This window comes from Oratosquilla oratoria, chromosome 11 (genome assembly GCF_046742065.1).
Source record: "Oratosquilla oratoria isolate Oo_2021 chromosome 11, ASM4674206v1, whole genome shotgun sequence".
In the NCBI taxonomy this organism is placed as follows: domain Eukaryota; kingdom Metazoa; phylum Arthropoda; class Malacostraca; order Stomatopoda; family Squillidae; genus Oratosquilla; species Oratosquilla oratoria.
The window spans coordinates 61,496,811-61,509,310 of record NC_134787.1 but is presented as its reverse complement, the minus strand read 5'-3'; the positions used below and the strand labels follow the sequence as shown (position 1 = coordinate 61,509,310).

At 37.5% G+C, this 12,500-nt stretch overlaps 1 protein-coding gene across 2 annotated transcripts in view; it reads right to left on the bottom strand.

Moving 5' to 3' along the window:
• Positions 1-12,500, bottom strand: part of LOC143029856 (uncharacterized) — a 454,511-nt gene that overhangs the window by 142,128 nt on the left and 299,883 nt on the right. For both annotated transcript variants that reach the window (XM_076192967.1, XM_076192968.1), the window contains exon 5: positions 10,998-11,198. In XM_076192967.1, the coding sequence (XP_076049082.1) occupies positions 10,998-11,198 (201 nt within the window). The remainder of the gene's footprint in view (positions 1-10,997; positions 11,199-12,500) is intronic.

Sequence of the window (12,500 nt, the reverse complement as noted above, 5' to 3'; positions counted from 1 at the left end):
GAACGAATGTAAGAATAAATGGAAGAATGAATGAATGAAAGAATGGATGAATGCACTCACGAATGAACGTATAAATGAACGAAGGAAAAAACGAAGGATGGATGGAAGGAAAGAATGAATGAATGGAAGAATAAATGAATGAATGAATGAACGCCCGAACGAACGTATAAGAGAACGAAGGGAAGAATGAATGAATGATGGAATGAATGAATGAATGAATGAATGAATGAATGAATGAATGAAAGCAAGAATGAATGAATGGATGAATGAATGAATGAATGAACGTATAAAACGAACGAACGTATAAAAGAACGAGCGAAAAAATGAAGGAAGGATGGAAGGAAGGGAAGAATGAATGAACGAAGACAAGAATTAATGAATGAGTAAATGAAAAAGGAAAGAATATGAATGAATGAATGAATGAATGAATGAATGAACGTATAAAACGAACGAACGTATAAAAGAACGAGCGAAAAAAATGAAGGATGGAAGGAACGGAAGAATTAATGAAGACAAGAATTAATGAATGAATGAATAAATGGAAAAAGAAAGAATATGAATGAATGAATGAATAAATGAATGAATGAATGAATGAATGAACGTATAAAAGAACGAACGAATGTATAAAAGAATGAACGAACGAACGTATAAAAGAACGAACGAAAGAATGAAGGAAGGATGGAAGGAAAGAAGGAATGAACGAATGAAGGCAAGAATGAATGGATGAATGAATGAATTAACGAATAAATAAATGAATAAACGCACGAACAAACGTATAAAAAACGAACAAAAGAATGAATGAACGATAGAAGGAAAGAACGAATGAAGGCAAGAATGAATGAATGAAGGATAGAAGGAAAGAACGAATGAAGGCAAGAATGAATGAATGAAGGATAGAAGGAAAGAACGCATGAAGGCAAGAATGAATGAAGGAAGGATAGAAGGAAAGAACGAATGAAGGCAAGAATGAATGAATGAATGAAGGATAGAAGGAAAGAACGAATGAAGGCAAGAATGAATGAATGAATACATAAATGAATAAGTGAATGAATGAATTAATAGACAAGTATACACAATTGGAAAACAATGTAATCAACCAATCAATGAATTAATAAATCAATCAATTAATCAACCACTCAATGAGTAATTCAATATACGTATAAATGACAAACATACAAGTTGAAAAATAAGAAAAAATAAATATGATTTTCAGTAACAAGGATTACATATATATAATGCCATTATGTTTTATCTGTCATCATGTTCTTTTCTGCATCGTCCGTGTGATAGTACATTTAGAGTTCATATAAAATGCTTTCATATTCATTGAACACTAGATAATGCACTGTTCTTTACAAAAAAAATACATATATCTGTTATCAACAACCAATATATAATGCATAGAACAGTGAAAATAAAATATTTTTTTAAGTTTTGTAAATTTGAACTGAGCGTTTGAGCATTATGGAATAAAAATATGGTTATGGGGAAAATAAGAAGGCCAGTGACGTCAGAGACAGAAGGCTGAACTATCCGTTAGGATAAAGGTTATAAACACACACACACACACACACACACACACACACACACACACACACACACACACACACACACACACACACACACACACACACACACACACATCCACATACACACACACACTAATAATACTGATAATACTATTATTACTACTAATAACAATAATACTAATGAAAATACTACTAATAAACAAATACTAATAATACTAATAATAAATACTAATAATAGATAAATACTAATACTAACAATACTACTAGCAATACAATACTACTACTACTACTACTACTACTGCTACTACTACTAATTATCATTATTATTATTCTAATGCAAGAATAACAATGATACTATGTAGAGTAGCTGCCAAAGTACAAAATACAGCAATAAAACAACTCATTGGAACTTGTTGACATATAGAAGAATGATGGACTTTAGAAAGACGTAGCTGACTCGTTTAAACCATCAGCTACATTTTCTAATGCCATAGACCTCTTTATGTAAGCAAAGGATTTCTTGATTTAGGTAGTAACATGAATCTTATTAAAATATAAGTAATTGAATAAATGAAAAAGACTCTATTCAAGGAAAATCAGTCATTTGAGAATAATTTTCAGACTTTACAATTTGCAAAATTATTTTGGAAAGAATTATATTTGAACGCAAAAGATCTTCCACAATATTGCGTTGGTTAAGTAACGCCATATTCTTTCTTATTTTCTCATCAAACTCAATATAATCCTTCTGTAATTCCTTCTTTTCATTTACTTCGTTATCTCTTCCCATTCTTTTTATCCAGTCCTTCCTTCCTTCCTTTTCCCCTTATAACATTATACTGCCTATGGCTTAAGCTCTTCATGTAACTTTATTTCCTTGTAGTTCTTTCTCTTTTAATTCGTCGTCTTCACAATTCAATCCCTCCACTTTCCTTTCTTTTTCTCACTCTGTGCCCCATCATCGTCGTGTAAAACTTTCCGTCTCTTTCCTCTGACAATTCTCTTTCTTCCTTTCTCGTCGTTGTTCCTCTGCAGACTTCTCCTCTCGTTTATACCTCCCCTAATTTTTTTGTCATTTTAATCAACTCACGAACTTTTCTCTCGCTAGAACTCCGCCTCTCGCCCCAGACCCTCGGTTCTTAACACATTTGCGCTTTTTCCACGGTCGCTCCTGTTCCTCTCTATGGTGCTAATGACTACAGTCTTTGTTCGACCAGATATGAAGAAACTATATCTGGATTAGATATTAATCAACTCGTGACTCGCCCATCTTTCCATAACATCGTTGTTGTTTTTATCGTTATCATTGTTTCATCTTTTTTCCTTTCTTATCGCCGATATTCTTAACACGTTTGCGCTTTTTCCACGGTCGCTCCTGTTCCTCTCTATGGTGCTAATGACTACAGTGTTTGTTCGACCAGATATGAAGAAACTGTCATGATTAGATATTAATCAACTCGTGACTCACCCGTCTTTCCATAATCATTCTTCCCCACATCGTTGTTGTTTTTATCGTTATCATTGTTTCATCCTTTTTCATTTCTTATCGCCGATGTTGGCTTATTCTTCAATCATTGATATTTTCCTTGGTTCCTTTCTTTTCAACTTTTATTGTTTATATTTACTTAAGATAATTGCTGCTCTTTCACGCCCATCCTCTCCATAGGGTTTCTTATTAACAAATTTACTGCTTACACATTATGCCGGTGTTTTTGTGTCGATCCTTTTCTTCCTTAACTTTCGTTCCCTACATTTACACTTAGCCTTAACAAGTCTTCCTTTTTCCTTACACTAATATTTTCCTGTCTCCCTGATATTTCGGATCTTTAATTAATTCATGTTACAAGTCTTCCTTTTTCTTGCACTAATATTTTCCTGCCTCCCTGATATTTCGGATCTTTAATTAATTCATGTAACCCGGTCGACGCGCCCTCAGAAAACGGTTTGCTTCTGGGGTCCCCTCTAAGTCACGTAATGGCAAGTCTTTCTCGAACTCGGTTTTCGAACTGAATCTACACCCTTTTTCTTACACTAATATTTTCCTGCCTCCCTGATATTTTGGATCTTTAATTAATTCATGTAACCCGTCGACGCGCCCTCAGAAAACGGTTTGCTTCTGGGGTCTCCTCTAAGTCACGTAATGGCAAGTCTTTCTCGAACTCGGTTTTCGAGCTGAATCTACACCCGACTCTCAAGACGTTATCACACTGGGCTATTTTTCCTCCGACATTTGGAGCAAATTTGCAGCCCGCAGCTTTTGGGTGGAATCTGATAGGCTGGAAGAAAATTATTGTCCCCCTGCATATCAAATGATATTATGTATTTTTGTTGGGGAAACATAATAGTTTGCCATAGTTGGTTTCACGGCGGGAAAAGTTCTTGGGGTAATTGGTGCCACCGATAATAGGAGATTGGAGATAAAATAACCCAGAGTGATAATCAGTTCAGATGACAGGCTAGCAGCTCTATTTCGGTAAGAAACTGATACAAAATTTCATAATTACGTTTTCTTTCTCTTGTATTCTAATTTATCTCAGGAACTGACGGAATAGGAGACACGCTTTTAGTAAATAAAAAATCTGTTTCTGTAAACAATTGATTCGTACTCTAAACTTATGTTTTCTTTATTTTGTATTCTAAATCATCCTGGTAACTGTCCAAAGGAGACATGTTTCTAGTAGAGTGAAAAACTGACTTAACATTATGCCAAAACCTGTTCTGTAGGTAATTTTGCTAGTGGGTTCATAAGACTTGAAATCATGACGAAGAGGTTAAAGAAAGAGAGAGAGAGAGAGAGAGAGAGAGAGAGAGAGAGAGAGAGAGAGAGAGAGAGAGAGAGAGAGAGAGAGAGAGAGAGAAGAGGAGAGAGAGAGAAGAGGAGAGAGAAGAGAGAGGAGAGAGAAGAGAAAGGAGAGAGAGAGATAGATAGATAGAGATAGAGAGAGAGAGAGAGAGAGAGAGAGAGAGAGAGAGAGAGAGAGAGAGAGAGAAGAGGAGAGAGAGAGAAGAGGAGAGAGAAGAGAGAGGAGAGAGAAGAGAAAGGAGAGAGAGAGAGAGAGAGAGAGAGAGAGAGAGAGAGAGAGAGAGAGAGAGAGAGAGAGAGAGAGAGAGAGAGAGAGAGAGAGAGAGAGAGAGAAGGGGGGGGGAGAGAGAGAGAGGAGAGAGAGAGAGAGAGAGAGAGAGAGAGAGAGAGAGAGAGAGAGAGAGAGAGAGCCGCTGCCTTATTCAACGATCAACTCCCTCTATTATTCCTCCTTCAACCCGCAATTTCTCTCTACTGTTCTCTTTTCCACTAATCAAATATACTATCTTAAAATTCGCTTTGGTCTTTCACTGCATTTCATTCTTTTTCGATTTCATTTGAATTCCATATGATTCCATTTCTCTCCCTCCGTTCCAACATCGCTTATAACCTTATAACCTTTCCTATATTCAACCCTTGCCCTCTATTTTCACTTCCTTTTAACTACATCATTTATGCAGTACTTAAAAAAAGCGTTCCATCATTTCTCCTCGTTTCTAATATTATATTTTGGGTCAGTGTTTTTTTTTTCCAGTCCCTATATTTCGAGTTTCTTTGATTTCTCTTTTCGGCTATTGGCCTCTCAGCTTTTGCAACATAATGTCATCATACTCCCACCTTTCTAATTCCACTCCCCCAACCTGAACGATTATATTACACCCTAGTCACACCAAGCTTACGACCGGTTTCCGACCATGGGCGACCAAGTAGTCTCCGACCGGTTGCAGGTAGTCTTTGGAGGTCGCTGGTAGTCGGTAATAAGATAGATAAATACACAGATCGATAGATATATAGATATATTACAACACACACTGAATAGTCCCCAGTACATAGATTTTCATCTTATCAACCAAATCAATTTTTTCAATTTCAGTTCCTTGCATAGGTTTTGTGTCGCCGACCGATCGCTTGATTTTTTGGTCGACGGCGTCGGAAACGGGTTGCAAGTTTGATGTGACTGAGCCTTTATATATCAGGCCTACACAAAGAAATCTTTCCTTAATGATGCATTAATACAGTTTTGTTCACAAGAAAATAACTATAAAAGAGAACTACTGTATATAAAACATGTTAAGTACTTATAAAAGGGAGATACATTAACACAGTTCAGATTTGTCATTATCAAGATTCGGGCATTTCTTTATGGTAAAAAGTCTTGAAAGGAAGTGTACATCTTACTTTCCCCTCAAAGTCATTAACACCACTTGTACTCAAAATTCCTACAAGATTAATCGTTTGTTTTCTCTCAGACGCCACATAATCATCTCCCCTAAGTTAATGAATCTCTCAGCTTAATGGTTCAGCCAAGGCTCCAGCTACCTTCTACCCCTTAATGTAATCTCCCTTGAGATATGAAACGACAATCACATGTATCTTATACAGAGATTTCGTTAAAGATGACTGGAGGCCAATAAGTATTCTTTCTGTCAAGCTGTGTGATATATCTCGGTAAACTCTGGAGTATACTTTATATATAGCAACGTTCCTGTCTGTGATGGTTGATAGTTTCAAGGGTACAATTCCATCAGCGTGATAGGGAACTGGAGGTGTTTCGATGTTAGCACTTTGATGAGCCGAAACTCAAAGAGAGCATAGGAATAGACAAAGACAGACTAATATGCAAATACATGAGACATTTGGACAGGGACATACTGATGCATACATAAACACACACACACACACACAAACACACATACACACACACACACACACACACACACACACACACACACACACACACACAAACACACACACACACATACACACACAATACTCGATAGCGCAGTTGGCAGAGTTCCCGGCCACCACTACGGCGGTCCGGGTTCGAATCCCCAGGACTGAAATATTTTCAGTATCGCTGCGCTGCGAGTCGGTACTCCAACTCTCGTGGGCGGGGAGTTCGGTGTGTGTGTGCGTGTGTGTGTGTGTGTGTGTGTGTGTGTGTGTGTGTGTGTGTGTGTGTGTGTGTGTGTGTGTGTGTGTGTGTGTGTGTGTGTGTGTGTGTGTGTGTGTGTGTGTGTGTGTGTGTGTAAGGTCACAGCATTACCCATAGATCGGTCGTACATGAGCTCAGAGCTCTCTTCCGGGAGGGAAATAGCTGTCGATCACGAGTCCAACACGTGATCCAAGACCATGGTGAATCACACACACACACACACACACACACACACACACACACACACACACACACACACACACACACACACACACACACACACACACACACAATTATACACACCCATACACACAGCCTTTCTAAGTTACACTCATGATATCTGGGTGGAAAGTATCCCTACATGTTTGCAAGCTAACATACAAAATAGTCATACTCGCAAGCATACGAACCTGAACAAACAGGCCTCGGCATACCAATTACCTCATTCACTGCTCAGCGATTACCGAAGAACCCGAGAAGCGAAGGTGTATTCGACTTGATCTACGCGATCGAATACGTCCAACAAGAGTTACCTCTTAGCCCGATGCTATTATATTGGTCCCCATAAAGTGTCTGAACTCTTTTATTTCAGGGAGTGCGTCAACAATACACCTTAAGGCCTCTTACCCTTTCCCTATAACGACTGGGTAATAAATATTGGGTCTCCCGTCAACTTCTAGCCCCCTAAAGTAGAAGAAGAACAAGAAGAAGAAGAAAAAGAAGAAGAAAAAAAAAAAGGGAGGGGGGGTCCAAGACGAAAGAGTCGGCGTGTTTTCGTGGCGTTCTCTATATATGGAGCGATGGAACGTATGGGGCGTAGTGGAAGTTGGCCGGAGGGGGAAAGATTTAAAAACAGGACAGGTAGGGAAGCATTTTTACGTATGCGGTGTGGAACAATGGAGTGGTTTCCATGAGGTCCACTGGGGGAGGTTTCTTTGTGATGCATATAAGGGGTGAGGCAACATGAATTTGGCCGTGGTAATACATCCTAGCATGAAATGCGATGGTCTAGTGTAGCGTTTCCTAAACTTTTCCTGTTCGTGACACCTTACCATGACCTCCGCCTTTGTAAGACTTCTGAAAACGTATCTATTTTCAATAAGGCAAATACATTATCCTAAACCTGAAAGATTAATCACAGCAGAAAGCAATAACCTTTTTTTTTTTTATTAATGTTTATTAACTTTTATTTATGTGGGTTATGACCCACATTTGGAAACCCCAGGTCAAGTGCGAGTTTCTGAGGGCAAACATGGAAAATGAATTAGAATATCTTAAATTTGTACTTATCAATACATTACAATACATTACAAAGAGGATAATCATCTGCTTTATGATGAAATTTTACCAAATTTATGAGAATGGCATGAAAACAATTAATGTGTTCTGTAAAAGTGAGTAAGCAAGGTGTCTGTCTTTATAAGTTTTGGACACAACTGTCTGGTTTGCGCATGTACAGAATACTGGAAAGTTGAATGAAAGAAAAAATTAATAAAGTGTAGGATTGATCATTCAGTTGAGGATATGACTCACAAATCACCAAAATTTCGCCATACGGGTAAACAAAATTGTCTGGCCCTAACATAACATCAATAAATGAATAAGTAAATAAATAAAAATTAACATAAATCGATAAATAGATAAACAAATAAACAAATTAACAAATGCATAAAATAAATAAATGACAAAAATAGAAGCTCGCTAGCTGAACGGGTTAGGGCGTCGTTACTTGCGGCGAGGTTCGAGGGGATGGATGTTCGAATCCTGCCTCCGGCGAAGTTGCACCAAGGGCATGATTCATTAAATTTTACGCTACAAAATCCTCTGTGAGGGGCGACGTCCTAGCCTTGCGATAAGGGTGGGGGGAGTTTGTGACGTTAAAAAATATCATCACAAAAATGCTCCCCGATATGAAAGGAATTAAGACCTGAGAACAGTATAAGGATCAATTTTGGTGTTCAAGGTATCGAATCAAATTAAAGGGATTTGCTGAAATGTATAAGAATGACTATAGATATGGGAGGGTAACACCCGGAGACACTTAGCTGCACCCAGAGCCACCGCCGTCACCTTCATCCAGGATGTTTGAATAATCAGGACTGTCGCCTGCATTCGTTTGGGATCGACCGTGGTTCTGTATAGTCATTGTTTCAATTATTAGTAACTCACCACACTCACGACAGTACATTCTAGATACGTTGTCAGACAATACAGCCAGCGATGCTATAATGTACAGTCAAATTAGAATTTTTACAATTCTCTCACAATATCACTTGACTAAGTTAATTTATTTTTAATCCAGATTTCTTTTTGTAGAAACAGGCCAACTGTTTTGTAGAAACAGGTCAACTGTTTCGGAATGGAGGTTCAAGTTTCTGCATTTCAAATGATGATTTCCGCAGCATCAGAGGGAGATCTATGAATAAGCAATTCATGCACTTGCAGCACAGGTCAGAATTGCAGTTAGTGCTCAAGGGCATTTTCAAATATAAAACACCTTTCACGAAATACGTTTTCTTTTGTCTTCAATTATTCGATGTTTTCAGTATTGGGAGTCATATGAACTTACTTTCTTGTTCTTTTTATTGGAATTTTGATAATGTATCAAAATCTAAATGAATTGTAACACTAACCTTATAGTTGCTTTATAGACATTTCAACATCAATTGATCAGATTTGGATTAGAACTGATCAGTTTTCTGGCTCAATTATGCATATGAAAAACACCCCATAAAGGGTAGCCAAGTTGATACATACTTTTGTCCAGACTCTCCGTGAAATAAAAAACGACGAAAGTGGGTCTCTATTTCGCTCGCTTTCTCATGTGCAGCAAGTAATGGAACACGATAGCATTATTCTTATCTCCACCACAAAACCAATGGAGGTCTTATCTTTAGTGACGTCAGTACGAACACTATGCAATAATGTCATTTATCTATAATTCAAGCCATACTAGACAATGGTATCCCAATGAAATGTTATCGCTATGCCTTATAGTTCATGCAAAATGGAGACCGCGGTGTTGAATATGAAATATATTCTCCATATTCCATGAAACGTTGGCACACTACCAGAAAGTATTAAAACTTCATCAATATTTCAAGTACAGAGAATCTGAGAATATTCACCATATTAGATCAAGAAGTAGTTTCATGTTCCTTCCAACAAAGGATTACAAAGGAGAAGCATATAAAAATGAGACCTTTTGGTCCATAACTAGGTCGGATGTGAAAAATAGATAAATGAATAAATAAATTAATAAAATGAATAGATAATGATAGATAAATGTTCAACAGGTAAATGATAATAATTCATAATAAATAATAGAAAATAAACAAATAATAAAAAATAGAATAAAAAGAAATAAAATAAATGGCAGCCATTACAGCAATTGCTTAGGTGTATCTAAATGAGTCTTAAAACTCCGAACTGTACTACATTACACTGCCTGTGCAGGAAGTTTATTCCATTCATTTACTACACGGGTGGTGAGGTTGTTTCTACCCACTTCCAACTTAATTCTACTTCCGGACAGTTTGAGACCATTATTTCTTGTCTGATTCGCATTATTTTAAATTACTTTCGATTAAAAACAAGATTACTCTTAAGGCTGTCTTTTTCTTTTTTCTTCTTTCTGTTATTTTCTTTCCTTTTAATTTTTTTAGATATAATATTACTTGTTTAACGATAGGGTAAGACTGCCGAATTTTTATATTATGCATCTCTTTATTAAACAAGATGTAATATAGTTGTCAAATGCTTCTCAAATTTTATTCTTATTATGAAAATATTACAAGCATCGTGTTAACGATTAATTCTATTCTGAAACTAAATTGATTTTTGAATAACAGACAATTTGATTCTAAATATGATACGAGTTGACTTGTTAACAATGTAGAAAAGTGAGTAAGCCTATTATTATAAACATTATTCCGCGAAGGGGATTATGTGTCATCTTATCCATTATCTTCTATTATATCCTTATCCCTCATGGGAACAACGTCTACATTTTTCTTACCTTTGTACTATCTAGTTTCATGCAAGCTGTTGTGGCTTTGAGAACTATACGTAGGATAAAGGGTTATATTTCATTTTGAGATCAAATCTGCTATTAATCGTAAACTGTCTTCACCTTAAATGCAACGCAGACACAGAAACGCAACTACACAAACGCGCGCGCGCGCACACACATACGCACACAGACACTACACACACGCAAACAATGACAGGTACATGAACACACACACACATACACACACATACGCACACACACACACACACACACACACACACACACACACACACACACACACACACACACAAACGCACACACACATTCACACACGCACACAAACAGTGACAGGTAGACACACACACACACACACACACACACACACACACACACACACACACACACAAAGTAGTGACAGACCGACAGACATACAGAAACATTGATAAAGGGGAAGGTGACTGAGTACAAAAATACATATAGTCATAATGATTCACTTACAATACAAATCAATCACCACTGTGGTATTCTCGACGAAAGTACGGGAGTTCTGGGCTCTGCACGTGAGGCTGGCGTGAGCATGTTGTCGCGTGAGAGGACTGAGGACAAGCGTGTTGAGAACAACTCCAGGCGCTACCTCATCCCAGCTGTTGTCGATCTCTTTGTCGCCAATCCACCACGTCACGATCGGAGCCGGGTGACCTGTAGGACAAGAAGGAGAAAAAATGTTTTGTTACTAATCAGAGACTGATGAAATATGCAAAGCTAATCAAAGTATTAGGACTTTGTTAGTAAGTTGCTTCTCGCGTCGACCCTTTGATTACAATGCTCTTGAAATATGTTACTCATCCGAAGAGTAATTTTGTCTAATTCTAACCTGAAGTTCAATATGTTTAAATGGGTTAACATGTAGACATCTATTCAACTCCATGCGTAGGCGATTGGGAGTCTGAAATGTTGTTACTAATCTACTGCAATGGAACAATTATTTTCTGTGAGAGGAAGACATCCAATTACAATAGATACAAGACTTCTCAAATACTTTCTGAGCACAGTGACATGACCACGACCCACATCCATTCATGTTAAGATCAGACTACTCACAATGTCCCAAATAGAAGCCACTGGTCATATATAAGGACTCAGAAATCTAAGAACCTGACGAAGAGTAGTTGTGAGTATAGGCTAATGTTGATTTGTTGGTTGGATAGACTCTATACGATCTAGATTATCATAATATATAGGAAGATCGCTGGCCTAGTGGATTAGGGCGTCGTTACTTGCGGCGAAGGTCGAGCGAATGGCGGTTCGAATCCTGCCACCGGCGAAGTTGAACCAAGGGCATGGTTCATTAAATTCCACGCTACAAAGTCCTCTGTGAAGGGCACCGTCTTAGCCTTCGGATAGGGGGAGTTTGTGACGTTAAACCATATTTCAAATTCGATAAAGAAAGAACAACGATAAAACGGAATACATATAAGCGATACGATGCAGTATGGGAGGGAATGAAGGTACAAAGAAAACGGTGAAAATTGGAGGAGATCGTTGAAATAAAACATGAATGACTTGGAAAAAAAAGAATATGCAAAAATATAAACCAAAGAAACATAAATCTTGAGAAGTAAAGAAACCTAAAAAAGAAAAAAAATGGCGCACCTCTCAACCTATGAGAAAATAATGAAAATATACGTCATACAAGAAAAAATAAATAAATAAAATATGGGATTAAAAGTTACCCCAAAAAAATCTAACAGAGAAAAGAAAACCAATGGAAGAATGTGTGTATAGAAAAGAAATAGATGAAAAAGAGAATCAGAAGACGTGGTGGAAATTGGTTATGAATAAGAGAGGACACTGTAGGAGAGTCAGAAAGAGTAAACATAAATTTGTATAAAAGAGGAAGCAGAAATGCTGATACAATGCCAACCCGACCCATGAAAGGTAAGTTTGAGAGAAGATAAAGAGGAGAGAGAGAGAGAGAGAGAGAGGGAGGGAGAGAGAGAG